At 51.8% G+C, this 25,593-nt stretch overlaps 11 protein-coding genes across 11 annotated transcripts; 2 read left to right on the top strand and 9 right to left on the bottom strand.

The window, feature by feature from the left end:
* Positions 1-3,740: 3,740 nt before the first annotated feature.
* Positions 3,741-4,922, bottom strand: BDV17DRAFT_289332 (uncharacterized protein; the record flags this gene model as incomplete). Its single annotated transcript, XM_073761638.1, has 1 exon — positions 3,741-4,922. One exon carries the CDS (start codon positions 4,920-4,922, stop codon positions 3,741-3,743), a length of 1,182 nt encoding a protein of 393 aa, XP_073617738.1.
* A 78-nt stretch (positions 4,923-5,000) lies between these two features.
* Positions 5,001-5,942, bottom strand: BDV17DRAFT_28052 (uncharacterized protein). The gene is made up of 2 exons (XM_073759894.1): positions 5,523-5,942; positions 5,001-5,436 (listed from the first exon to the last, which is right to left on the bottom strand). The coding sequence occupies exons 1-2, from the start codon at positions 5,793-5,795 to the stop codon at positions 5,143-5,145; spliced, it is 567 nt and encodes a 188-aa protein (XP_073617737.1). The 5' UTR covers positions 5,796-5,942; the 3' UTR covers positions 5,001-5,142.
* Positions 5,943-6,027: 85 nt separating this feature from the next.
* BDV17DRAFT_28046 (agmatinase) lies at positions 6,028-7,668 on the bottom strand. Its single transcript, XM_073759883.1, has 4 exons — positions 7,524-7,668; positions 7,282-7,469; positions 7,139-7,222; positions 6,028-7,087 (listed from the first exon to the last, which is right to left on the bottom strand). The coding sequence occupies exons 1-4, from the start codon at positions 7,653-7,655 to the stop codon at positions 6,319-6,321; spliced, it is 1,173 nt and encodes a 390-aa protein (XP_073617736.1). The 5' UTR covers positions 7,656-7,668; the 3' UTR covers positions 6,028-6,318.
* Positions 7,669-8,081: 413 nt separating this feature from the next.
* On the bottom strand, positions 8,082-10,001 carry BDV17DRAFT_257716 (MATE family efflux transporter). The gene is made up of 2 exons (XM_073757228.1): positions 8,541-10,001; positions 8,082-8,457 (listed from the first exon to the last, which is right to left on the bottom strand). Exon 1 carries the CDS (start codon positions 9,821-9,823, stop codon positions 8,564-8,566), a length of 1,260 nt encoding a protein of 419 aa, XP_073617735.1. The 5' UTR covers positions 9,824-10,001; the 3' UTR covers positions 8,082-8,457; positions 8,541-8,563.
* Positions 10,002-11,202: 1,201 nt separating this feature from the next.
* On the top strand, positions 11,203-13,588 carry BDV17DRAFT_297433 (putative MFS transporter; the record flags this gene model as incomplete). Its single annotated transcript, XM_073763492.1, has 7 exons — positions 11,203-11,393; positions 11,512-11,825; positions 11,886-11,975; positions 12,052-12,690; positions 12,781-12,855; positions 12,990-13,117; positions 13,226-13,588. 7 exons carry the CDS (start codon positions 11,203-11,205, stop codon positions 13,400-13,402), a joined length of 1,614 nt encoding a protein of 537 aa, XP_073617734.1. The 3' UTR covers positions 13,403-13,588.
* On the bottom strand, positions 13,453-16,295 carry BDV17DRAFT_257714 (uncharacterized protein). Its single transcript, XM_073757227.1, has 2 exons — positions 15,759-16,295; positions 13,453-15,707 (listed from the first exon to the last, which is right to left on the bottom strand). The coding sequence occupies exon 2, from the start codon at positions 15,675-15,677 to the stop codon at positions 13,776-13,778; it is 1,902 nt and encodes a 633-aa protein (XP_073617733.1). The 5' UTR covers positions 15,678-15,707; positions 15,759-16,295; the 3' UTR covers positions 13,453-13,775.
* A 159-nt stretch (positions 16,296-16,454) lies between these two features.
* mdv1 (WD repeat-containing protein) lies at positions 16,455-18,921 on the bottom strand. The gene is made up of 5 exons (XM_073757226.1): positions 18,755-18,921; positions 18,087-18,693; positions 17,837-18,043; positions 17,008-17,792; positions 16,455-16,962 (listed from the first exon to the last, which is right to left on the bottom strand). The coding sequence occupies exons 1-5, from the start codon at positions 18,836-18,838 to the stop codon at positions 16,687-16,689; spliced, it is 1,959 nt and encodes a 652-aa protein (XP_073617732.1). The 5' UTR covers positions 18,839-18,921; the 3' UTR covers positions 16,455-16,686.
* A 502-nt stretch (positions 18,922-19,423) lies between these two features.
* On the bottom strand, positions 19,424-20,420 carry BDV17DRAFT_289325 (ankyrin repeat domain-containing protein; the record flags this gene model as incomplete). The annotated part of the gene is made up of 2 exons (XM_073761637.1): positions 19,424-19,990; positions 20,064-20,420. The coding sequence occupies 2 exons, from the start codon at positions 20,418-20,420 to the stop codon at positions 19,424-19,426; spliced, it is 924 nt and encodes a 307-aa protein (XP_073617731.1).
* A 779-nt stretch (positions 20,421-21,199) lies between these two features.
* BDV17DRAFT_280499 (chorismate mutase ARO7) lies at positions 21,200-22,158 on the top strand (the record flags this gene model as incomplete). The annotated part of the gene is made up of 3 exons (XM_073759892.1): positions 21,200-21,270; positions 21,380-22,034; positions 22,081-22,158. The coding sequence occupies 3 exons, from the start codon at positions 21,200-21,202 to the stop codon at positions 22,156-22,158; spliced, it is 804 nt and encodes a 267-aa protein (XP_073617730.1).
* A 104-nt stretch (positions 22,159-22,262) lies between these two features.
* Positions 22,263-23,512, bottom strand: BDV17DRAFT_27989 (protein-transporting protein BCP1). The gene is made up of 2 exons (XM_073759791.1): positions 22,952-23,512; positions 22,263-22,874 (listed from the first exon to the last, which is right to left on the bottom strand). The coding sequence occupies exons 1-2, from the start codon at positions 23,267-23,269 to the stop codon at positions 22,317-22,319; spliced, it is 876 nt and encodes a 291-aa protein (XP_073617729.1). The 5' UTR covers positions 23,270-23,512; the 3' UTR covers positions 22,263-22,316.
* Position 23,513: 1 nt separating this feature from the next.
* On the bottom strand, positions 23,514-25,464 carry BDV17DRAFT_27988 (translation initiation factor eIF2B subunit delta). The gene is made up of 2 exons (XM_073759789.1): positions 24,751-25,464; positions 23,514-24,681 (listed from the first exon to the last, which is right to left on the bottom strand). The coding sequence occupies exons 1-2, from the start codon at positions 25,402-25,404 to the stop codon at positions 23,686-23,688; spliced, it is 1,650 nt and encodes a 549-aa protein (XP_073617728.1). The 5' UTR covers positions 25,405-25,464; the 3' UTR covers positions 23,514-23,685.
* Between the last annotated feature and the right edge of the window lie 129 nt (positions 25,465-25,593).

The following is a 25,593-nucleotide window of genomic DNA, read 5'->3' as shown; positions in this document are numbered from 1 at the left end:
CACACTCTCCGCACGGCCTGAACCGGAGTGTCCCACGGTTCCCTCCAGGAAATTGGGGAACCAGAGGGCGGCCTTTTTCCAACCAAGGCTCGCTTTCATTGCCTTCGGAGAATTGACTCTCCAATTATTCGCGTCCCCCAATTATTCGATAGGCCAAATATCGATATATCGCAACGTCTTGCATACAGTCGCTTCTCTACAAAGTACTCCAAAGTACTTGCTGTTCATAATTCATACTCCTGTATACTCAGGCCTAGATCGGATGCAGGCAGGTGAAACAGACCTAATTTCCTCCAACGCTCCAGCCACAAACCCATCCCCATCCCGCGCGAACTGTCGACTTAAGCTCCTTCCACCGCAGCGGCCACCCTGACAAAGAAAGAAAGAACTCCAAAAACTGACAGCGCCGGCGTGTTACAGATAAATGAGCGAGCGAAATGAGGACCGCCGTCACGTTTCTCAAGGATTCAAGCCCAACCCGCGCGCCCAGACCTCTGTCCCGCCTGAAGCTTGAGCGATCGTGCCACCTCTGCTGCTGCGGGTCGCCAACACAGCTGCTGTCGACGCTCGTCGGATCACAGTCACAGTCTTGACTCTCCAGGGCGGCACTCTGCCGGATTATCAGCATTTGACTTTCCTCAGACTCAAACTCACCGTCAGCCCGCTCAGTTTAGACTACAAGTTCCCTTCGCCCATCCAGCGGTGAACTCGCAATTGTTACTTGGAGAAGGCATCGATCAACCGGACAAGAATAATTAAAGATGTGGACCTCTGCGGAAGCAATTCTTATGCGAACCCGATCCAGGGCCGCTGAGGCTTTGAGCACGGTGACAAGAGGCTAGAGCACCACCCTTGCGGGCCACACTAGCATGGTTCATGGATGTTGTGCTCGCCCGTCATAATCCCACATCCGCCATGGTATTGGATTATAGTCAATATATTCATCGATCGTCTCGTGGACTCGGCGTCCCGATCGTGGCAATTCGTCACCCGAACCAAGACGTTGAACCAGAAATCGACTTTGAGCCCTGGACCTTGAATTTCACAAGGGCAATAGCCCACCCAGATGACAGTGCATCACAGCGGTCACTGCATTGTCTTCCTGCTACTTCCAATTAAAGAAGGCGAATAGAGAATTCTCGGCCAACCGTCTTGTGAATGAGTGGTCAAGTTGTCGATCCCCGACCAAGACACGAAAGGGGAAATTCTTCGCTCATCCCTGGGCCGCAGTGCTGATAATACTCCGCTTATCTTATTCAGTATTCATCCTGAAGGAAGCAAGATCCTCCGGAGAACGACCAAGAAGGAGAATAAAATGACTCGCCCAGAACCCGAAGCAAGATGAGACCGACGACTCGACGAGATGAATATTTCTTCAGAGGCGTTCGTCATCCATGGATGCAGGAAACCTTAGCGCGTTCGTGTCGAGTCCGTAAAAACGGTTGAACGCCGAGACTCGAGACCCTACTCCACTAGTCTCACACGAGGCACTCCAAGCCGATCAAAATATCCAGATCACGGAGCAAGCTGTCAGAGCTCAGCTCGCCACAAGTGCAGCTGCTTAAGAACATACCGATCGTCCGATCCAATTCACGGTTTCTGTTTTGACAGTGCTTTGTTTCATCTCTTTGACGACTTGATACTTCGTCGTTCAAACTTCATAAAAGCCATACGAGTTTCATGACAAGCAAGATTCAACCTCAAAACTCCTGACCCAGCGGAGGAGCTCCGGAACCTAGTTACTAACCTCCACGCGGCGGACGGCTGATCTTCTCCCATGCAGGAAACTCGACATCGTGGTACGCTAGTACCGAAAATCAAGTTAGGTTTCGGTGCAATTCCCATGCCCCGATTTCCATACCTTCTAGTGTCCACACGGAGTCTAGTTTCCAGTTTTTCATAGTTCGGGGCTGCGGATTAGACCGCCCAAAGCTGTTCTTCGGTGCCGATCGCGCGTAAAGATGCGAATTGAGTATTATCACGGGCGGATACGCGCGCGGATCTTGCTCTCTCTTTCCACTTATATCAAATATCTTTGCGCGGATTGGAGTTCCGAAGACGCGGCTGAGTCTATCTATCCGCCATCATGCCAAAAATCGACAATGTATGCATTGGCCCCAGATCGTCCGCCGACTGGATACGGACAATGCTACTCCAGCCCTGAATCGAGTGTCCACCAGAGACCACGCACGAGTTACGACAGGGGCGCAGGAGTGGTTTCTAGGCATCCAAGTTCTGCAACTCACAGCCCACCGGAGCACGTCCTGAAAACGTGCGTCGTGCACCGTCGTTCCCAGGCTGATGGGATTGAACGGCGATCCACATATAAACCCCATTCCTCCACCGATATACATAATCTATAGCAAGGCTAACAAGGTTACTACTCAAGCGAGTCATTGATGTCCGCAACCTGGACTTGCCTGACTAGTACTAACGGCAGATAAGATCCTCGGTCCTCGCTTTGCACTGGGGTGATACGCTGCTGGTCTTCTTTTTAGGAATTTCGAGGTAAGGAACCACCAGTCCGTTAGGCAGACAAGCTCCTCTCCTGGGTGCGTATAACACCTTCCCAACCTAGGTGATCTGATGATCAGCGATGCCAACATCGGCAACTCGCGTCGCCGATTAGATTTCAGAGGGGCTGAAATGTGTCTCCGGTACCAAGATAGGTACATAGTAGGTGATGATATTTAGTAGTTGAGATCTCGGTCAATTCACACTTACAAACATACCATACCCTCCCTCAGTTAACCTTCCGGTTCGAATTCAAGCGGTGACATTGATCAAGGATGAGACTGGTATCTCGACTCAGGCCTAGGCAAAATATCGAGCAGAGGTACCACAATATCTCTACATACTTCGCAGAGCCGAAGACACTTATTGTATTATTGGATCAATCGCCATTCCAGAGCCTTACACAACTGCCACCAAGGATAGACGAGGCGCCCGCCGTACGATACGAGAGAGCGAGGGACAGAAAGAGAACGACTATATCCAGATATAGATGCAGGTGGACTACCTAACGAACAAAAAGAGCGTAAATAAATGACTACCCACGTATAGACACACAAGCAGGCTACAAACGCAAATTGCGGACTACAGTAGTCATTTGGGCTGGCTTATTTGATACCCTACACATCCAACACAATCAGGTAGATGATAATTAACATGATATGGCCCGCCTACCCAGCTCCAGCCCCGAGAGAGGATTAGGTAGGGAGAATTGATCTATCTATCTAGCCCTATGTACCTCCATCGAGCACAAAATGGAAGCGAAGCCGTAGACGGGTCGGTGGTCATGGCAACCTTCCATTGTAGGTAGATATATATTGTATTGTATACATAGCTGCGAGGCAATCAGAACATGTATTTCTTGAACGAATTCAATCCTCTTCACTTTCAATCGATCTCAGGAAGGGTTTGCTTTCCTATCTCTTGTGGGCTGGCTGTTCTTCTGGTAATACCAGCAGATATGCGTCGGTGCGTCGGCGTGAAGGGGGAGTGAGATGATGGATACAGTACTATTCGATCATGAATACCAGTAAGTCCTTGAGTCTTAGTAAGGTATCCAGGCCCGGAGGAAGTAGGTAGGCCAATTAGAGTAATCCGTATCTTGGCCCTGAAGGCTTTGGCTCTTGCTGAAGCGGTATTTAGGATAAGTTGGGAGATGATGCTGTACTTCGATTGCTATATACCTACATCTAACTAACAACAACATGCCAACGCAGCGATCTCCAGGTCTAGGCCGCAGTTGCCGCGGCAGGAGCAGCGGCAGGGGCAGGAGGGGCATCGAGAAGTAGTGATACGACTTCCTTCAAGTCACACGCGATATTCGTGGTGAACGGATACTCGTTGCGGTTGTCGAGCAGCAATCCGCTCCGTTGGTAGTGTTCGAGCAGCTGACGGAATGCGTAATCCAAATCTATAATTGTATGATGCTCGAAAGCCTTCAAGTTCCGTGCATGTGCCATTGCTTCTTCCAGTTCACGGATGGAGACGGGCTTTGTGGAAGCTGGAGGCTTGTGTACATCCGGATATTCGCCTACGCGAGGTCCGATGGGCGAGTCAGAGTCAACCAAGTCGAGCAGCCTCCAAAGACATGGGTCTGATCTATACTCTGACAAGACATCATGTTTTCGTGCCCATCCAACAATCGCATCGTGGATAGCCCTGGCCGCCTTGATCATAGCTTCCATAGCGACTCGGCGCCGCACGCGGAGTCGTCTCAAATGCTGCGTTGTCTTTTCACTAACCGACACCCACATATAAGCCCAGTCATCGCCGGTGTACCAATCGAGCTGTCCGCTGACAATAATCGAGGCGTCGTGGTAAAGCTTGACAGCTTTCGCGTCCTCCGCAAAATTAAGAGTATCCACAATCTGGCGGCACGACTGCTTCCAGAAGGCGTTCCTCCGTTGCAAAGACAGAGCCTGGTCAATATATGCCGCGAACCAGGCCGTGTTCCCAAATCCCTGCGAGATGCGATACAGCCGTTGCGCCTTCTCCAGAGAGTCCATAGTCTCGTCAACTCGATGAACCACCAGCAACCATTCGTAAAACCGTGCGCTCTCCTCGTCAGTTGGCGCTCTGTACTTCATTGGCGTTGACTGCCGTGTCTCGTTTCTTTGCGAGATGACGCTCAGGGTCTCCGCGCCAGAGTCGTCTTGCTTCACGACGAGCCGGAGTAGTTTATATGGTAGACGGATACCGTCGACTTCCGGGCCCAAATGGTTTCTCGACGCGTTTGGTAGCAGGCCTCGGAGACTCTCTATTAGGTTCTGTATCCTATCGAAGTACACTAGGTAGCAATCGGTTCCGGCTTCGATCTCGGCGTTTTGGTACATGTCGCTTCCGAGGAGGTATGTTTTGCCTCGGGGTTGAGGTTTTGGGGTAGGAGTATTGCTGGGAATTGGCTCTGCCATGTGTCTGGTCTCGAGGAGAAAGAATAGATGATATTAAGTAATAGAATATAACGAATATAGCGCGTAACTCTGCAAGTCTGAAGTCATGATCAATTCATCGAACCCTGTCCAGAAAGTCATCCTGACGTTGGTCTGGTCTGAACTGCATGGGTTGCTCCTGCTGTTTTGTTCCAAGCCAACGGATATCTGGAACTGACATCCGCAGCCTAGTACTCTGTCCTCAGTACTTCTCCTCCTTGACAACAACCGCCTCCTCCCCACTAAGATCCAACCAGACCTTAGCATCGACATGCCCAGTCGACCCATCAGCAAGGGTAAAATTCAGTCCCAGTCTCTCCCAGTCAACTTCCTCAGAACCTCCATCACGCTTAACTGGATGCACACAGCTCCGCGAGTTATCCACCCAGAACCACCCACCTGCATAGATACCTCCGTACGTCCATGAGCCGCCGTTGTAACTCGTGCTCGCGAAGTCATACCACATGCATTGGTTTATGATTTCTTCGGTTATGTCCTACCCCATCCAATTGAGTAATCAGTCCTCAAGTTCCTCAGACCAAATCACACGAAGACGGTAATGGAAAGGGAGACAAGACAAACCCAACACTGCTGCTCACTCTGCATCCCCTGAATAGTCCAGGAGCCATAAAACGCGCTCGCGATTCCACCGCCTGCATCGCACCATGCGCCGTCCGGGTACGCGACGATATACTGCCACCAGGCATTCGGGCACAGCCAGGCGCGGATCGACCACATCATTTCAACTGCCGCTTGGCTGAAGACTTGCTGGTTTGGGGCGGTGCAGTCGGCTGCTAGGGTTGGGGCTGGGGCTGTGAGGAGGAGAGGGAGGAGAGACTTGAGGTTGAGCTTCATTTTGATCTATTGATCGTGGTGGCTTGGGTTGGGCTTGGTTGGGTTGTTTCGATGATTAGGAGAATGGATAAATGGCATGGGATGAAGCTGCTTTTATATCTCTCTGGCTCACATTGAGCGAAGAGTGCATCTTTCTCCTCTGAAATCTCCATGCCCATGCAGAGTAGTATAGCAGCGCTGTCGCTTATACATTCTTACCACGCAGCCTTAACTACAGGTTTATACTTGCCATTGGTGCAACTTCTGGGATAGCCACTCTAAAAAGACCCTAAAATGGGGCGAAATCTCGTAAGGCATGATTCACGTCGGCAATAATTACTCTCTTTACGAACATCGAAAGAACACCTCAGAGATTTATACACCCTTGTTCCAGCAAAGCGCACTATTGGTGGGAATCCCCATGTGGGAACATTACTTGCAGAAACATAATCATTCTCAAACTGTCAATCATGAGTCCGTCAAACTAGATGACAAGCCGAAGTATCCTCCCAAACATTTTCCAAAATCCTCCGATGACATCTATCTACAGATCCTCATTTGCCTCCACGGTCAACGGCCCCTTCTTCGTCATAATCGTCAACACTTCATACAACACATCGGCAGCAGCCATCGTCGTCAACTCCGCATTCGTATCGTATGCCGGCGCAACCTCTACAATATCGGCACTGATCAAGTTCAACCCGTCCAAGCCACGGATGATCGTGCGAATTTCACGCGTCGACCAGCCCCCCGTCTCGGGTGTGCCGGTACCCGGCGCAAAAGCGGGATCAATGCTGTCGATATCAATAGAGAGGTAAACAGGATTCTCCGTACCGACTCTCTCTCGAATCCTCTTAATGATCCCATCCGTCCCAATCGTATCGATCTCACGCGCCTCAACAATCTCAAACCCGACGTACCCGTCATTCTCATAGTCCGAAGGCCCCGACAAAGTCGTGCGAATACCAGCGTGAATGTTCGTGTCGTTCTTAAGCAGACCCTCCATAGCAGCATGGTAGAAGTATGTTCCGTGGTTGATAGCCGCAACGTCGCTGGGAGACCCGCCAAAGACCTTGGGCTTCCAGGTGTCCAGGTGGCTGTCGAAGTGGATGACCGTGACGGGCCCATATGCCCTGTTGATGCTGCGCAGCAGGGGCAGGGTGATGGTGTGGTCTCCTCCTAGAGTGATGATGCGGGGGAGGGTCTTGCCGGCGCGAGAGATGCCGGGTTCATGTGCGGAGGTGAAGGGTTTGCGCATGAGGAGGCTGTTGTGCCCTTCTTCGATTTGTTGGATGGCCCATTTGTTGTCGTACCTGTGTTGTCAACACACTCTTCATCAAAGGAAATAAGCCAGGGAGACTCACGAGGTAACAGGGATATCACCACAGTCCAAGACTCTCAACTCATTGCTAAAGGGGTTCGCCTCAAGGGGCACATTGTACCCACCACTAAAAGCAAGCTTGCGTGAGCCTTGACCGGTAAGCACAGCTCACAACGTAAAACATACTAGAGATTGAGGCGGCGAGAACCTTGCCTGATACCGCTGGGTCCGAATCGGGCACCTGGTCTGTAGGAGGTGCCGGTGTCGAAGGGTGCTCCGATGAAGGCAATGTCGAATTTTTCTTCCTCGCTGGCGAGGCAGGGGAAGTAGGGCAGACGGCCGAAGGTTGAAATTCCTGAGAAGACGGAGTCGGCCTGAGCAGTTAGTATTTGCATTGGTATTGTTAATGTGATAAACTGTAAGCTTACCTGAGTGCCGCCGTCGCCGGGAAGAGTGTTGTACCACAGCTTCTGGAGGGGTCCAGTGAGGGGAGTCTGGTGGTTGCCGTGGGCAGAGACCGCTGCTGAGAGTGCGAGGAGGCTCACGGTTGAGGCAAACATGCTGGGTGGGAAGCACGTGAAGAAGCTGGGGGAGGTTGAAGGTGAGGGACTGAAGAGTAAGGATGCCTCACTTATGTACTTCGCCCTCAAGACCCTCCACAACCATGCAACAGTCGATCTTAGGTGAACCAAATGGATAAGACCTCGCATGATCTATTCGCGCTCCATTGCTTGCTGACTTCTGAGTATGCTAACACTATCCATGAGACAGAAGAGCACCGATAACGGCATCATTCTCTCCTCCGACCTTCTCGATTGAGGCGATATCCTGAGTTACACCGGCAAGGCATCGACTCCTCCCCGCAAGATAAGACCGTGATCTATACATCATGCTGTGCAAGGGTCTGCACCCACTCCCGCCAACTTCCAGAAAAGAGCAACGGGAGGAGAAGAGGCCGGAGATGCCACGGAGATCAATGAGGATAAGCTTGGCCCATTCTGCTGATAAGAATGCATCCGATAACATAGTACAGGGTTCCCAACAGCAGACGTTGAACGCGGTTCCAATGAATCCAATGATGTGCCAATTTCCAAAATAGGAAGGCCGGAAGAGAGGAGACCCTCAGTGAAGCTATCCCCAGTTGTGGGGATCTGGGTCCAGGCCCTTATCGCACAAATGACATGAACTAACTGTCCTTATCTTGACAGAATCTATGGAACCATGTCATTGCCAAGTTTGACGTCTCTCTATCTTCCCACCACGGAGTACGAATCTGACGCTGACGATGTCCCAAATTTCTGCAGCCCCGGAGATATACTACAACATACTGCCTATTGGTCTTGGTAACGCTTCTCGTACAATGTCAGTGGCCTCTCCATTTGCCTTCCTGTCTGAGCTACAGAAATCAACTGAATCGGCGAATATCTTGAATTTACTTTGTCTAGTCTATGTCGTGGCACCTCAGATGTCAGATTCCCTGTTCCACCCGCTCATGGACGTCCATCCGTCGAAAGGCCTTGCCGACTTCCTTATCCCAGTTGCTGAAAGCCACAATCACCCACTCTAGAGCGCCGACCAAGTACAATGCAATGCACTGACCAACCCACAATCCCTTGAGACCCCAACCATGGAAGGCTAGCCAGATCCCCAGTGGCAACGCACCGCAGTAGTAACTCACCAGGTTCACCATCGCTCCGACATGCTGCCGTCCCATGCCTCGCAGACTTCCCCCACAGCTTCCGTTCAGCCCATCAGCAATCTGGAACAGCGCCACATATGGCAGCACGTCAGCCGTGAGACTGACGACTCGCTCGTCCGAGTTGAAGATCTTTGCAAAATCCTCCCTTGTCCCCATCAGAACTGCCAGGACCACCCCGCCGAGAATCATGCTCAACCAGGCAGCGGTATTGGCTGCTCTCGCGGCGCCGCCTGCATCTCTTGAGCCAAGCAGATTACCCACCCTTGCCGACGTGGCAACACCTACGCCAAACGGGATTGTGTTGAGGACTTGATCGGCGGTCATGATAACGCTTTGGGCGGCGAGTGGAATAGTTCCCAGGCGGCCGGCAGCAAGGGCGACGATTTCGAATGCCCACCATTCAGTCCCAACATGGACGACCCCAAGCAATGCAAGGCGTGCGAAGGTGCGCATGTTCTGGAACGCTTCCTTGGACCACCCGCCCCAGCACTCAGAGCCGGCTATGAAGCGGGCGTACATGACCAAAAGGGCGAAGGATAGCCAGTATGAGATTCCAAGTGCCACTGGCGCGCCTGGCAAGCCCATGTCGAAGGTGTAGATGAAGAGGTAGTTCAGCAGAGCATTGAGCGGCGAGATGATCAAGAGAACGTATGTTCCCGGCCGCATGATACCTGCATCATCAGCAACCGCAACCGGGTGAAGAGAAGAGGACAAACCTTGCGCCTGCAAAAACTTTTTCATCAACTCAAAGTACACATACCCCAGTCCTCCTGGGATCAACGCCATCAAGAAACGCGCGCTATCCTTCGAGATGCCCTCCCCTTGGCCCAGGGCCAAAAACACCCGTTCCGAGCACGCCCAAAGAACCGCAACAGGGATATAAAATCCTCCCAGCACGACGAATCCTCTTTGGAGTAAAATGCCAAGATCATACTTTTTGGTCCCTCCCGTAAAGGACGAGGAAGCCAACGTATCAAGCGCAGTTGTCCCGCCCAACGCAATCATCCACGCCGTAATCATGGCGAACATCAAACTGAATGCAGCTGTTGCGAGGTGCTCAGGAGAAATTCGGCCGACGATCAGGACGGATATAGTTTGCAAACTGTTCTGGAGAGCATAGGCGAGGATTACGGGAATCGAGGTCTTGAAAAGGTAAAGAAATTCCGAGAGAGTGGCCTTTTTGCTCTTGCTCGAGACTTCATCTGCCTCATTTTGTGAGAAGAATGCCGGAGGCTCGTCATTGTCGTTGGTGGGCTTTGGCAGGAGAGATGTATACTCAGTCGGGGTCGAGGGCCGGTTGTCTCGGTCTCGGTCTCTGGTGCTGAGCGAAGTATACATCTTGCTAGCAAGCGTACAGTATGAGATAAAGAAAACTCAAGGCGAGATATGACAAAGTTATAGTAATTCGTATTCTCATGAGGTCCTTACTTAATGTACAACATCATCGCTTTAAGCCCCTCGCAAAAGCCAGCAAGTCAGCTTTTCTTTTCTTTTTCGTCCGATCCCGCCTTGCTTTAGGGTACTATATACACCAAGTGGTTCATCTCGAACATGCAGTAGACTGCAGTAGTAGCGCAGTCTAGAAACTCCGTTGTCGGTACGCCAACTTCGAGAAAAAAAAAAATAACGATAAAATGAAAAGAGCCCCTCATCATTCCATGACTTTATCCCTCATCTTATCGGTCGTTATCAGTGTACTCCGTCTCTTCAACTTCTCAATCTATTGACCCAAATCGGTATAGATCTGCCCTGCTCTGAAGTATACTCCAGCTTTCGGCTTGCCGGTTTCGGTTTGGCGCGAGAGGCAGTAGTCGTTATCGGAGCTATAGTTGTGTTTATCGTGGATTAATATTATAATCATTTCGTGAATAATGGCAATTGAAACGATTAGCGTTGAGAAGAGCAGTTTCGCCGTGGAGGTCTTGAGGAGAGTGAGGAGGATGGCGAGGGCGGGAGTGAGCATTGTGGATGGATAGATAACGGGTAGTATGTAGGATAGTGTTCAGAGAGTTGGTCTCTTGGTTTCTTGTCATATGAGGTGGGGGGTGTAGATTCATAGAGTTTTGAGGTTCTGAGGAGTATAGAATTTTGTTAACTTTGTATACATACATATACTGGGCTGTGATTTGTCAAGGCATGAATAATTCTTATCAGTCCTATACTAGTATTGTACTTTATGCATGTTGAACAAACAGTAAGCCTGCCCTAATCCAGTCCAATCCTGAAGCGCTTCTTCCTCGCGATAAGAGAGAGATAGCCTCTTGCGTCGTCATTAGATCGTACGGTATCTGCTGTGGCCATAGCCTTCATCAATCAGTCGGACTGAACATCATGGCGCATACATATACTTATACAATGACTATCTATCTACTTTTCTTCTATATTCCATTCCTAGACCTAACTAAACCATGTCCTCAACCACCAAGACCAAGAAAGAGATGGACCACGGCCAAGAGCAAGAAAAGGGCCTCTCGGCTGAGACCCTCCCCGTCGAGCAGAATGGCATCCGGGTGCATCCCCAGTCCACGGCCGACCCCCTCGACCCGCTGAACTGGTCACGGCTGCAGAAACATACTATTTTGGGGATTGTTATGTTGAAGTATGTCCTCCTACCTACCTACCTTCGTCCTAAACTGGGTTGAGACTTTGCATCATCCATATCATGTCGTGTAGCTCAATGTCCTACAAGATATACATACTAACACTGATACCGGTAGATACTTCCTCTTCACCTACCTAACAACAACGACAGTCCCCTCCTTTCCCACAATCCAATCCCAATACAGCATATCCTACAACGAGGTAAACTGGACCGTCGCAATCCCCGCCCTAGGCCTCGCACTGGGCCCGCTCTTCTGGTCCTCGCTAGCAGATACCTACGGACGCCGAATCGTGTTTATCTCGGGGACGACAATTGCGCTTGTTTCGACGGTGGGCGCAGCTGTTGCGAGGAGTTATGGCGGGTATATGGCTGCTAGGTTCTTTCAGGGGTGGGGTGTTTCGCCGGGCGGGAGTGTGGGATTGGCTGTTGGTTTGTGTCCCTTCTCCCTCTTTATCAGAGCTGGGCTGATTGAGTGGTGCATCTTACAAGTGAACGATCTCTTCTTCGATTACGAGCGTGGACAGAAGCTAGGGTTTTGGGTGCTTGCTCTTGATGCGGGACTGCTTGTTGGGCCGATTTGTATGTTCCTTTCCTCTCCAGCTCCTCTTCTAAGCAAAGAAGGGAATGCAGGAGGATGCTAATGATATTGCCCTAGTCGGCGGCTTCCTCAACCTCGTCAGCGCAGCCTGGATCAACTGGTACAACGCAATCCTCTTCGGGACCCTCCTCCTCCTCGAACTATTCTTCATGCCTGAGACGCTGTATCCGCGGTCGTTGATGCTTTCGAGAATGCCGAGGGTATATTCATTCCCATCTTCAGTATCAGATGGTGATATCGAACAACCCTCACCGAACAACGAGACCACCGACCCAGACGAGAAACGACAAGAAACCGAAGACCTACCTCGCCGAACAAAATCCCTCCCCTTCCTAAACATTCGCCGAATCCCCTCCCTCCCCCCACGCCACATATACACAACAACCCTCCAATTCCTATACACATTCAGCCTCCCCACGATACCCATAACTGTACTCGGCTACTCGTTTCTATGGTACTGGTGGGTCCTAAGCGTGATAACAATGGTGCCGGCCGCGTACCCGGAGTATGCGCCGGAGACTCAGGGGTTGTTGTTTTTGGGACTGTTGCTGGGCACTGTTGTTTCAGAGGTGGGGTGTTCAGGGAGGTTGAGTGACGCTATTGTTGGGAGACTCGCGAAAAGATCGGGGAATGAGGGGGTTAGGGTTGCGGAGATGAGGGTTTGGTTGGCTTATCCGGCTATAATTCTTACTGCTGGTATGTTTTTTTCTTCTTTTCTGGATACTTTTGAATGGTTGGGCTGTGAGAGGTTTGAATTGAGTGACTGACATGGTGATGAATGGATAGTCGGCCTCATCGTCTTCGGGGTCAGTATAGACAAGTCCTACCACTGGATGGTGGGCCAGGTTGCTTTCTCCCTATGTATGTTCCTCACCTCCCCTCCACTCCCCACTACAACCACCACAACCCTGTCCTTTCCTTACCCTACCTTATCCCATCTCAGGGACACCTCAATATACTTTTGCATAGACTAACAAGCGGTATGGTGGTACCAGTCGCCGCAGGAATCCAAATCGGCAACACCGTAACCTCAAGCTACATAATCGACAGCTACCCACTGCAATCGACAAGCGTTGTGATATTCTACGCGGTATTCTTGAATCTGAGTGCTTTTGTTAATCCTGTATGTCGTCCCCTCCCCATTTCCCCTGAACTTCCCTGCCTACCTACCAGAAACCTATCTACTTAGATGAGACGGAAAAGACCAGCTAGCTAACGTGTTGGAATACAGTTCTTCATAACGCCCTGGGTAGACTCCGTAGGCTGGACGTGGACGTTCACGACGCAGGCTCTCATCGTCATCGCCCCTGGGACAATGCTCTTCGCGGGATTGCAGTGGTATGGCGCTGTTTTGCGGGCAAAGGCGCCGATGCCGTCGTGGGTGAACCCGGAGTTTGATTCGAGTTGATATCAGAGATTTGATAAATCAGGTAAATTGAAGTGGATAGATCACGCAAGTTATGTGCATACGCATGAAGCAGATAGGCTAGTCAAGTCTATGTACAAGCTAAAATAAAAAATAAAAAATAGAAAAAATAAACTAATCAAAAGCCAGTAACCAGTAAACCAACCCGGGATATCTCGCATCGCCGTCCAACGCCAAACTCCCTATGTGGTAGGCTGCGCAAATGGTCAAGTTCGAGGCGCTATGCCCGAGCGACGTCGTTTGCGTCAGTATTTTGGGCGAGGCTGCACTTCGTGAACTGGGCGCCATCATGGCCAGCTGCTCGAGCTAGCGAGCTTTGTGAAGGTGAACAGAGCATGACTCGTATAGCTCGTGATCACAACTTTCCATGCAGCTTCAGCCGGTAAATGCATGTCTCGTTCGCCCCCCAGTTCGACTTCACGCGGAAAACAACCTTGTCAACTCGGAGCTCATCCGAGTCAAGCAGCGCCGTCACCGGGAACCTCTGAATGTGAGTCTTTTCGTGGATATCATACGTCCACTTTCCAATGCGGTAAAAGTCCTCGCCGAGGAGCTTGTCATCAGAAAATGCCTCATCCGGCTCTCCTCGCCATGTCAGTCGTAGAGCCTCCATAACAGGCCCGCGAACTACCTTTCTATCCGAGGCCAGAGCATCCTGTCCTGCGATATTCTCTGGGTACCCTCGGATCCACGAAGACCACGACGATTTGTATGGGCGGGCATTCTTGCCAATATATCGATAGCGTGCCCACAATTCCATCTCCTGGGGTGCGACTTCGGGTCGAATCGTCGCTGTCTTCGGCAGATGCTCGACAATCACATCCTCAGGAACGATGCGACGACCTAGTATAATGCCAATCTGGGACATGCCTTGGCGCGGCGCACTGCACCAGCACTCGCCAAAGTCCTCCCATGGCGTCAATGCAGCAAGCGGTGGCTGGGGTCGGAGATGCTTATTACCCGCGAGCCAGAAATAGGACTCTTGGAACCATGTCAACTGACGACCAGCTGAAGGGCTCGTCATGTACGGATCGATAATCACGCCGTGGCCCATCGAGAGGAAGTTCGTCTTGAGGGTTTCCTGACGGTTCTTGTTCGGATACTGGAAGATGGTTGTCGGGGCAGGTATCCTGCTAACCTCCGCTCTGACAGATTTCACATCTTTCGATAACGTAGAGACCTGCGCTCCCAGATTGACCACCTGGTTGGAGAGCCCATCAAGCTCGCTGTTGTTGTATTGGATCGGTGTTGATCCTTCTGGGTAAGTTGCACCCTTGGGCATGAAAGAATAAAAAGCGAGCACCGCTAATGCAGCAACAAGTACTTGCAGAAGCCAAAAAGGATGGCCATCTTTGGGCTTTGGTTGCTCTCGCTGACCTCGCTCTTGTTGAGCGCTTTCAGCCTTTGGTGGTGACTTTCGTGCCCTCCGAGCTTTTGGAGGACTCGGGGGACTTTCTGGCTTCTTTTCAGGTGGCGGCTCTTCGTAGGAGCGATCTGGGATAGTAGTCCTTGTCGGGACGCCATCACTGGTTGACTTATCAGACTGCGGACGCGAAGCATAAGACGGCTCGTCTTCCTCTATAATAGTGCTGTGTCCAAAAGCAAGGCCAGAAAATCGACGAGGCGGTGCTGTAATATTTGAGCGTGTCCGCTTGAGATCGTCATCATGAATATCTCGCTCGACATTATACGACACAACTGACATATTGTCCAGTCCGAGTCCGTTCAGGTTGTGGTCAAGCGGGATCTCTGCTTGAATTGGCAACGCTTCTCGTTCCATAGCAGAAGGGTAAAGCTGCTGCGCAAAGGAGTCCCGGGGACTAGTTCCCGAGGAGAAGGAGTGACGGACAGGAGTTGAAGGCGTTGCAGACGAAGCCTCATTCAGCGAGGTGAGGAGTTGCACTTCATCAGGCGTCGGCTGTCGTCGAGCTCTGCGAGGCGATCCGGTCTCAACAGGAGTCCTCCTGCGCGAGCTTGCACTCAAGTGAGGATTGTCTGTCGATTCACTCAGCTCTCGCTGTCGGGCGATCTGAACGGCGTCTTCAATGGAGTCGGCCGTTTCCTCTAGGTTCATTGATGGCTTCGCAGCAAGCATGTGAGGGAGAATAGGCGTCGTTGAGGAGCCATAGGCGAAAGATGTTTTGGTGGGGATATTTGGTAAGATGGAGCTTCCTAGGCTTGGGCTCACCCTCGCAGAGCGGCGTGGAGGGGAAACTTCCACAGCTCCCCCACGTCTGTTGGTAGCCCGCTTAGGCATCACTAGAACGAATTAGATGGATAGGTATTCCTGCTCTTGTTAGCGCAACGGGATCGAAAGCTGTAGAGGATGATCGCATACAGTGAAGGCGATCATCAACTGCTACCAAAGCAGATTGTCGGGATAGGCAGCAAGTCGTAGCTCGAGATAAGGCGAATAGTTAAAGAAGTTCAGGAAGAGAAACTGGACCAGGCGCAAAAAGGAATACTCAAGTAATTATGCAGCAAAGAAGTGGTAGCACTGCGACTTGAGTAACACCGACCTGATCAATGGTGGGATGGTGAAAGGACCCCGGTCAGTTCCAGACAAGGCAGCCGCCACTCCGCGGATCGCTTTGTTCGGCGCTGGAATATAAGATGAACAAAAAGATAAAGAAGACCAGGCTCGAAAGAGCGAATCGCAATTTCGCAAAGCTCAATCTTGTTCGTCGTTGAAAGAACAGTCTGGTTCGTCTCTTAAGTGACTGACGAAGACACGGCGCGCGGGATCTGGACGCGCCAGATCATGCAGACATACAATTGGCGACCGGTATTTCGTCTATTTGAGAGAGCGCCTCATTGCGCAGCCATCGAGACGCGTTTAGATCGAGCTTAAGGAATGAGTGTTGCGTCGTCAAGAGATGAAGTGTTGCAAACGAAGAAATAATGTGGAAAGTATGGGGAAACACGAATTCCCAAACAGGAAAAGCGCGGCTGGTTCTATATGAATGAGGCTCCCTGACGTCTTACGACTCGTTGTTCAAACGTCTCGTCTATTTTAATTCCGTGGGATTGATTGTACTATATATGTAATATTTATTGCTCTATGTATGGAAAATTGCACCTTGTCCCCCGTTTCAGAGAATAATGCGGTCACAACGACTGACACCCCGACCGGAAAAGCCATCCCATTGCCTTCTATCATACTCCAAAAATAGATCTTAAGATGTTAATATACAGATGCAGATATAAAGACAGTCGCCGGCTTGGGCATAACAATGGCATGTACGGGGATGGTTACACTGCGTCGGTTAACAAGTCCAGGCCGCGACTGTTCCGTCCCTGCGGCCTTCAATCATGAAGCCGTCTTTGAGCCGGACGCGCTCAACAGTCGCAGGTCCTGGTCCCGTTTCGTCTGCGCCGACTCCGGCACCGCAATCCCAGTGGTGACCGTCTGCCTTGTCGTACACCTTCACGACGTTCTCCCCGGCGGCGGCTGCGATTCGCTTCGTGTCGAACATCATGCTGGTGACCGGTTTGTCGTAGCCGTAGGCGTCGTATATTGATCCCATCCGAAGATCCCATATCTAGAAAGTTAGTATCCGAGTGATAATCTAGATAGATAGACTTACCCTGATGCTGCGATCGAGACTTCCCGTCACCAAGTGCACGTCGTCAAACTGCAGGCACGAAACAGGACCAGTGTGTCCGACAAGGCTTCGGTGAACCTGTCCGCTACGCAAATCCCACAGCCGGACCATGCCATCAGCAGTACCGCAAGCGAGAGCCGCATCAAAGCATTGCACGGCTCCGACAAAATCCGCCGCAGCATCCGGCATGCGTCCCGACGGCCGCCATTGCGAGTCACCTCCTATTGAAGACGCTTGCGCAGCTGCCCAGAGAACATCCAGGGTTTGCACGCAGCGGCCTTTGACCAAGTCCCATTGTCGCAGTGTCTTATCGGCGGATCCTGATACCAATGTATTTCCCTTGAAATGCAATGCTGTCACTTCGCCTACGTGGGCGTCTAGAGAGTAGACATGGCAGTCTTCCAAGCTTGTCGAGGGCGAAACCGGGACGTCGTCATCTTCGTCCTTGTTCACGCGGTTGTCTTTATGGGAGGTTCGCGCACGGCTCAAGTCCCAGAGCTTGACTGAAGCATCCATCGAACCAGTCGCAACAATGTTGTCTTCAATTTGAAGACACCGAACAGAGGCGTTGTGCCCTTCCAAGAATCCTACACAGCGACCGATATTGAGATCCCAAACCCGAACCGTGTCGTCCAGCGCGGCCGTAATCATAGTTCCGAAGGGGTAGTCAAGGTCAATCGCCGTGACGACGTCGGTATGCGCCTGCATCTCCTTGATCTCCGAGCCAGGCGCGAAGTGTTCGTGCAGAACCGGCATCGACCGCTTCCCTATTGTTGTTAGCTACGATCCCCACCTGGGTTGAATCACATACGGTGCGATCGGTGTCGTAAGCTTCGCGGTGAAGGCAGTTTCTGATATATTGATTCCGACATAAACGACGCATCCATGGCTGGATCTTCTGAAGACGCAGGCTCCTCGTTTGCCTCCGACTCGCCAGGTGTATTGTTTTGTGCGGTTTGCGCGGCCTGCGCGGCCTCTTCTTCTTCCATATCCTCTAGTTTACTGTCGATCTCGTTGACTGTGTGGGTTAGCCTTATTCGAAACCCTAGAAACTGACCTACCCTCATGCTCAAGCTCCGCCTCCTCCGCCTCTAACCCGGCCAACCGGTCCAAGACGATCTGGCGCATTCTATGAAAGTTCGCGATCTTGTTATCAATATCAAGGATTTCCGAGCTGCACATATTTTTCCGAACACCCATCAGTTCCATCCGCCGATTCAGCAGATCCCGCTCCTTCTTCAGATCGGGCAGCGTCGACGGCAGCGCGCCGGTATCGCCATCTTTATCTTTCAGAAGTTTCTTGCTCTTGGATCTTCCCCGGCGGTGGGTCTTTCTATATTCTTGGTCATCTTGCGTAGCCTGGAAGCCTTGGAACAGGGAGTAGCTGCTGGAGTCGTCGGGGATGTTCAGAAGGAGCTCGTCGGGGAGGGAGGAGAGGGCGCGGGATTGGATTTCGGAGGTCGACAGCTTCGATCGAACGAGGTCGGTCGGGGTCGTTTGAGCCAGGGCGAAGACTTTGCGCTGTGTTCCGGGGCGTCGGAGCTCGCGGTGGATGTCTACCATGGCGTTTTGGTAGTGAGTAGTGCTGTTGCTCGGGTCGCCGGAGGGTGCCATCAAGTGCCCAGCAGTTGATGTGACTTTCCGCCCAAAGGCCTCAATATGCCGAGACTGCATTTCGCATCACGATTAGTTCTTATGAGAGTATCAGTGGCGAGGGGAGGGGAAGTACAGTGATGCCGGTCCCCATTATGCCGTCACGCTCGACAATATCCGACAGCCCGGAGGGCGACTCATCGCGGCCGTGCTTGTCCATGACACCGGCTTGAGGAGGTTTCTAGAGCCAAATCTTCATGCGGTTTGGGGCAAGTCAGCGGGGAACAAAAGGGCGTTGGCAGGTGATCGCTTGAGAGAAGTTCTAGAGGTGCACGCGACGTTTACCGCGGCGCCGGGGCCTACAATCTGATTTTGCCGTTTCATACCGCAAACCAACCATCAGATAAATCGGATTTGCTACGCTTTTATTCTTTCTTTAACATCATTACATATAATAATAGAGGTATGCAAATCCCCAGAATAAATCTAATGACCATTTTTCTCCCAAAATCGGTTTTTGGACGTTGTAGTCTGCTCATGCAGGAAGGCTAGCAAAACATGCAGATCAGATCGTCCATCTGTACTCCGCAAACTATGACTTGGCTTCAATGCGCTTCAATCTTTCAAGTTGGTGCTCCAATTGTAGATATCAAGACATGACGCAGAGCCTCTCATATTGTGACTCCAGACTCGGGTTCATCCCGTGTCGCACAGCGGTGCGCCTGACGTTGCTGCCAATACCCCAAATTTCCGATGGCCCGAAAAAAGGCCATCTAACGATGACTGACCAAATGAGAGGCCGTGCTCATCCCAGGATACTCGCTCTCCCCTGATACCCGTTTTTAGCAGCCTCCAGGAGAATATTGTACCCCACAGACTTGTCGCCCGTAATCCGTACGGCTGTGAGTGCAAGTTCTGCTGGCGTTCGACCCGGGGGTTGCTCATTAGAGATTGTCGCCCTAGGATCACTGCCCGCCTCTAACAAGAGACTAATCACTGAATCTTTGAGGTAATAGAAGGCTGCATGATGCAGCACAGTCCATCCGCTGATGCTGCTAGCGTTCGGGTCTGCTCCGGCCTCGAGTAGTCTCTTAACCACGGTATCATGTCCACGACTTGCAGCAAGAATGAGCGGGGTACTCTGGTTGACAGTCCTGGAGTCCACGAGTGAACCCTTTTCTAGCAGTAGATCCACGGTGTCGAGTTCCCCGTGCTCAGCAGCCCAAGTGAGTGCCGTCCGACCATATAAGTCCTTTGTGTCCACAGCCGCCCCATGCTCAAGAAGAAGTTTGACAGTCCCGTGGTGATAATTCAGTGCAGCCAAAATCAAAGGAGTCTTTGCCTCTTCGTCCTCGGCTTCAAGGTCGACGCCCTTTTCGAGTAATAACTTGGCTGTTGCCGTTTGCCCAAAGCACGCCCGCCATCGCCAGAGGGGTATGGCCCACTTCGTTCCGCGCCTCGAGCTCAATCCCCTGATCTGCAAATGAGATTAGGTGTTTCAATACACGCTGGTGGCCTCGTCTAGCAGCTATCATTAACGGCGTTTCTCTGGTGATGTTCCTCAGCTCAGTATATGGTCCTGCCCCCATGGAGTTTGCTGCTGTCGCAGCGATATCGCGCTGAGCTGCATAAAACATTGCTGAGCGCTCGCCATATCTCAAGTTATATCGGTAAAGATACTCATTAAAGGTGTCGTAAAGATAGCGACAGGTTCTGATGAAGGCGTTGATGTCGCTCTGAGATTCCTGATGATCCACGATAAGCTGCAGCAGTTCGACCGGCAGGTCAAAGAGCTTTGACATTATAGCAATGACGCGCAAGAGAGGGTGTCAAGCTGTGTTCCATTGCAGGAGAAGACGGTAACTTTGTGAGGCGACACTATCAGCCTAGCTTGCAGTAGTACTGCTAGCCACGTGCGAATGGCATGACAGCTTCTTTAGACCTCATCATCTGCGGAATATACATAGTCAGCAATTTCAAGTTCTTCGCTGTCTCCAGCTCTTCAGCTCAACAGGCCACGGAACAGGTTTCTCCACCGATGAAGGCAAGGATAGCTGGAAGGGACCAGACGACATTGCAGCACGACCATCTCGACTTTTTCGGATCCAGCTGAATCGTCTTCGAGGTTATAATTGGCGAAGTTACTCCTGATTGGCACTGAAGCTCAAGCTACATTCAGAACATTGCCGTTTCGTGCTGGTCTGTTTACTGACACGACAAGGTAAATATATGCCCCGCGAAAGTCATTTCACGTGGTCCATAATTAGTAAGTGGCCCAAGCGGAGTTATGCAAGAGAACTAGATAAGTCCGAGGCAAGACCAGACGAATGACGAGTCCACCACCATCAGGACTATTGAAGATTGCAAAACAATGATCTAGTTTCCTCCTCATTTGGATGAATGGTGTCTCTGCTCTATTCACCAGATCCATCGTTCCTGGGACTTAGTAGTAGTGACGAGTCCGATGATTGTTGCCCCGCAGTACAAATAACTACATCTTCCCCCAAATAATTTGTCTCACGCCCCTCCCTCTCACTCACTTCGTATGCGCCTACAACAGCAGAGCCAACCCAATCCCGATATGGATACTGCAATTGACCTCTCCGATGCCTCCAAGGCCTTGGACCTAGCGAACATCCGCTTCCAATTAATGTAAGTGCCCGCGATATCTGACCGAGCAAGAGGTCAACCCCGCAAAGTCAGCCTTATCCTAAGCTGAAGGAACGAACCTCGCTAACTTCTCTTTCTATAAATTGAACAGCCGCCTAGAAGACACAATAACCTTCCACCTAATCGAGCGCGTACAATTCCCCCTCAACAAACCCATCTACGTCCCCGGCGGGGTATCCATCCCAAACGAACACATCAGCCTACTGGACTACCTCCTCCGCGAACAAGAGCGCCTGCAATCGCGCGTCCGCCGCTACGAGTCACCAGACGAGTACCCTTTCTTCCCCGACGCGCTGGAAAAGCCCATCCTCCAACCGCTCGACTACCCCAAGATCCTGCACGACAACGACGTCAACGTGAACGAGGTCATTAAGGCGCGGTACGTGGAGGACATTCTCCCCGCTATCTGTCCTAGCTTCAACGGGCGGGAGGACCGCGGCGAGACGAAGGAGAATTATGGATCCGCTGCTACGTGCGATGTCGGTGTGCTCCAGGCTCTGTCGCGGCGGATTCACTTTGGGAAGTTTGTGGCCGAGTCGAAGTTCCAGAAGGAGCCGGAGCGGTTTGTGAAACTTATTAAGGCGGAGGATCGCAAGGGGATCGATGAGGCGATTACGAACGCGCAGGTTGAGTTGAAGGTTCTGGAGCGGCTGGCGCTCAAGGCGAAGACTTATGGCACGGATCCTGGGTTTCCGAATGAGTCGGGCTCGAAAATTGATGTTAATGCTGTGCAGGCTATGTATAAGGTATGTCCTGTTGGGGTTCTGGTTTCTAACGAGCTAACTGGTGCAGGAATATGTCATTCCTCTGACCAAGGTCGTCGAGGTAGAGTACCTGATGCAGCGCCTGAAGGGCACACAATGGGAGTAACGCCTGTTTTCTCCGTGCTCGTCCGCCACGCCGTAACGATTCGACACTAGATACTAATTCCGAATTCCAAAAATAGACAAACTTTTCCTTTCCAATTTCAATGCTCTATCAATCATAACCACATTAATCTATAAATATAAATCAGTTTATATCATAAATCATGCATTCCCAGGCCCCTTCACAAACTCAACCATATCCTTAACAGCCCCCTCAAACTTGCCCGCCTCAATCAAAATCAAACTGCCCCCAGTCTTAATCCCCAACTCCTGAAACGCCCTCTTCGAATCCGACGACCCCTCCTCATACTTATGCTCATAACCCCCCTTACAAAGCGCATGCCGCTCAAGCACCTCATCCTCAGGATGGAAGAAGAACCTTTCCCCCTTCTCATTGCCACCCTTCTTCTTCTTCTTCTGCGGCCTTGATTCCTCGGCATCGAGCTTGGATTCAACCTCCTCATACGTCTTGCTGACAATCAGGTAATGGCTGAAATTGTACGGCTCGTTCTCTTCGAGCGCCCAGGTGATTTCCTCTTGCAGCATCGTGTACATCGGTGGGATTACTTCGGTCGGCATGTTGATTAGGCGTTCTGTTAGGATGAGCCCGATTGGTGGGATGGGGGTCTGGGAGAGGAGGGTTGCGAGGGGAGATAGGGACGGCGTGCTCGAGGCTTTGCGGTGGAGGTAGGATGTTAAGTCTTTGATTGCGGGTTTTTCCTGCAGCGTCCACTGATTAGCCCTCATTCCATATATTCAACCAAAAATCAGCGCAGAGACGTGAAGAGAGGACGTACAGCATGCTCCCTCAAATTCAACACCGTCAAGAACGCATACGGATCACTCTCCTTCCCATCCGTCTTAACCGTGGACCCTAGCAGCGGCTGGGAGAGAACAAGATCCGCCAACGCGGAGAGATCAAAGTCCGCTGCGTCGCTGTCGAAAAGCTGCCGAATGAGGTGCTTCAGGCCGTGGAAGTCGACGTCCGGGTCGGGGTCGAACCACTCGAAGTCGACGTCGACAATGTCCATCTCTTCGTCGGAGGAGTCGCCGGTGTTAGGGTCTGTGCCGCCCATGGCAACGTCGCCGTCTTTGAGTTGTTTGCGCTTGCCCATTGTGTTTGTGTTTGCGGTTGAGGTGAGAGGGGCTGTGTTGAGGGTTGTTGGTTGGATGTATAGTAGAGTGAGGGGGAGATAAAAATTGTTGCTCCGCGGGATTGAGTTGAGCGCGGGTTCTGATTGGGTGGATCAGTCTATCTTCGACTTCAGGTTGATAGACCCCTGGTATTGTTATCTAACCCTAGAATAAAGGTGTAATTCAAACCTAAAAGTCATGGCGGATAAATAACCAGATATCCATTTCATACTTTTCCTTTAAAGTTCGCTAGCCATACATGATCATAGACAATACAACATGTGAAGAGTCCCCCAGATTCCCGAAACCCCTTGAGGCAATTCCAAAAACAAAAGTCTCTTACAAAAGACATTGGGGGGATGGCATTCAAAAGCAGATAGAAAATAGGGGGAGAAGGCTACAGACTGGTACTCATCCGGTGCACGATCGGGACTGCGCTCGGTGGCAGACTGCCCATCTCGGTAACCACCATATCAACATACTCAGCCGGCGTGGCATCATACAACAGATTGAGAAGCTGAAGGTTAGTCGTGTCCCTCCAGTCCACGAGCGGCGAGTCACTATCTTTCGACTTCGTAGACGACTCGGTTTCACTCGGTTTTGAAGGCGCAGCCTTCCCACCCTTCTTCGGCTCAGGCTGTGCAGCCGCAGCAGGGTCAGGTAGGTCCGTCAGCTGGTGAGGTGCCTGAGAGATGACGAGCTCGTCGGCATCCGCAATCTCATTAACGACGATACTGTCGAGCGCGACGCGGTCTGTGAATTTGACGGTCTCGCAGCAGACAATGACGGGGATCTCGACGCCGCCGGCGCGCTCCTTAGCCGACATGGCGACCAGCGCCGTGCCGACGCGCGAGTACAGCCGGCCGTTACTGGTCATGGCGTGGGCGCCGAGGAAGACCTTTGTTGCGTCCTTGATGGCGTGGCTAATGCCGCTGACGAGGGAGTACTGCACCTCGAGACCGGCATTTGCGAGTGTGCGGGCTAGGTTTTTGCCTTCGAATAGCGGGCGAGAGTCGATGATTGAGACGCGGAATCTCTTGCCTTGCTTGAATGCTGTCAGGAGTGTTTGCTTTACGATCGAGCTGCCTGCGAATGTCACAACCACGTCGCCGTCTTTGATCTTTTGTGCTGCGCTGCCAGCGATGACTTGGTCTGCGACGGTGATCTTCTCGCGGATGAAGCTGTCGATGAACTCGCACAATGTAGTCTTTGCTTGCGCTTCTAGGACTGATGGGTCGATGGAGGAGATGGCCAGTTTGAGAGCTCGGATAGCATTTCCCTGGCTAATGGAGAGTGGGCGGCATGTAGAAAGGTAGGTAATCTGGTGAGAGAGATGTGTAGTCAAGTGACGAGCAAGGGATGTGCCCTTTGGTGTTGTGTAAGCCTGAATCACCTAGCGAAAGCAGCATTAGCAACAACATCCCAACCAAGCGCAGGGCAAGTTAGTGGAAGAATAGCATACTCTCTTAAAAGCCAACAGAGTCGCAACGCATCTCGCACTACTCCCACAAACCACATAATCTCTCATCTGCAAACCCAGCGCCAACACAGCAGGATGAACCTCCTTCCCAGCACCCGCAACCGTAGTCCGCCGGTGCTGTCCGTAGAGATGCCCAAACACAGCAACGTTCTTATCCTCCTGCTTCTTCTTCGCCTCTGCTCCGTTCCCCGTGCCGGCCTGCGTAGACCCTCGTCTGGGGATGGACTTCTGCCCTTTGCCCGCTTGCCCAGCCGCAGCTCCAGCATCGGCGCCCTTCTTCCCAGCAGGTGTGTTCGCGGCTTGTCCACCGGCGGCACCGCCTTGGTCGCGGTCTGCCTTTTCGCGTGCCCGGCGGGCAGCCTTCTCGGCCTTTGCCCGTTTCTTCAGCTCGGCGGGGGAGAGACCATCGCCTCCTGCTGCACCGTCGGCGGGGGCTTTGTCCTTGGGGGCTTGTTGCTTGGCGGGTTTTGGCGGCTTCGGGGCCTTCTGGGCTTGCGGTTGCGATTGTGATTGTGGTGGTTGAGACTGGGTTGGGTCCATCTTCGCGGCTGACGGGGTTGATGATGCGGGCGCAGGGGTAGGGTTCGCGGAGGGGGAAGGATCGGTGTTCAGTGTAGGGTCGGAGGGAGTCGCCATATTGAGAGGACGGAGTTGAACGCGATGGCGGCAATCAGGAGGGGCATTGGAGACTTTTTTTCGGGCGGTTGTGGGGATGGAGAGCGCGGTCCGGTGGATTGACTCACACGCCGAAAAGGGCGATGATGCCATAAGCCGCGGGCAGCTAACTATTCTACTAACGCAGGTCGCAACTTTTAACTTCTACAG

This window comes from Aspergillus undulatus (assembly GCF_047715775.1).
Source record: "Aspergillus undulatus strain CBS 261.88 unplaced genomic scaffold BDV17scaffold_12, whole genome shotgun sequence".
In the NCBI taxonomy this organism is placed as follows: Eukaryota; Fungi; Ascomycota; class Eurotiomycetes; order Eurotiales; family Aspergillaceae; genus Aspergillus; species Aspergillus undulatus.
Note: the sequence above shows the minus strand (reverse complement) of the source record. Positions and strands in the feature narration are given on the sequence as shown.

Excerpts from the sequence above, each read along its gene's own strand:
- BDV17DRAFT_257716 (XM_073757228.1), bottom strand. The coding sequence starts at position 9,823 with ATGTTCGCCATGATTACGGCGTGGATGATTGCGTTGGGCGGGACAACT.
- BDV17DRAFT_27988 (XM_073759789.1), bottom strand. The coding sequence starts at position 25,404 with ATGGCGACTCCCTCCGACCCTACACTGAACACCGATCCTTCCCCCTCC. Across the intron at positions 24,682-24,750 it reads CTCTGTTGGCTTTTAAGAGA|GTGATTCAGGCTTACACAAC; the intron begins GTATGCTATTCT and ends TGCTTTCGCTAG.
- BDV17DRAFT_257714 (XM_073757227.1), bottom strand. The coding sequence starts at position 15,677 with ATGCCTAAGCGGGCTACCAACAGACGTGGGGGAGCTGTGGAAGTTTCC.
- BDV17DRAFT_28046 (XM_073759883.1), bottom strand. The coding sequence starts at position 7,655 with ATGTTTGCCTCAACCGTGAGCCTCCTCGCACTCTCAGCAGCGGTCTCT. Across the intron at positions 7,470-7,523 it reads CCGGCGACGGCGGCACTCAG|GCCGACTCCGTCTTCTCAGG; the intron begins GTAAGCTTACAG and ends CTAACTGCTCAG. Across the intron at positions 7,223-7,281 it reads TCTCGCCGCCTCAATCTCTA|TGGTGGGTACAATGTGCCCC; the intron begins GTATGTTTTACG and ends GCTTGCTTTTAG.
- BDV17DRAFT_27989 (XM_073759791.1), bottom strand. The coding sequence starts at position 23,269 with ATGGGCAAGCGCAAACAACTCAAAGACGGCGACGTTGCCATGGGCGGC. Across the intron at positions 22,875-22,951 it reads TGAATTTGAGGGAGCATGCT|GAAAAACCCGCAATCAAAGA; the intron begins GTACGTCCTCTC and ends TGGACGCTGCAG.
- mdv1 (XM_073757226.1), bottom strand. The coding sequence starts at position 18,838 with ATGGACAAGCACGGCCGCGATGAGTCGCCCTCCGGGCTGTCGGATATT. Across the intron at positions 17,793-17,836 it reads CTTACGACACCGATCGCACC|GGAAGCGGTCGATGCCGGTT; the intron begins GTATGTGATTCA and ends TAACAACAATAG. Across the intron at positions 16,963-17,007 it reads GTCTCGATCGCAGCATCAGG|ATATGGGATCTTCGGATGGG; the intron begins GTAAGTCTATCT and ends CTAACTTTCTAG.
- BDV17DRAFT_28052 (XM_073759894.1), bottom strand. The coding sequence starts at position 5,795 with ATGAAGCTCAACCTCAAGTCTCTCCTCCCTCTCCTCCTCACAGCCCCA. Across the intron at positions 5,437-5,522 it reads AGAGTGAGCAGCAGTGTTGG|GACATAACCGAAGAAATCAT; the intron begins GTTTGTCTTGTC and ends TGGATGGGGTAG.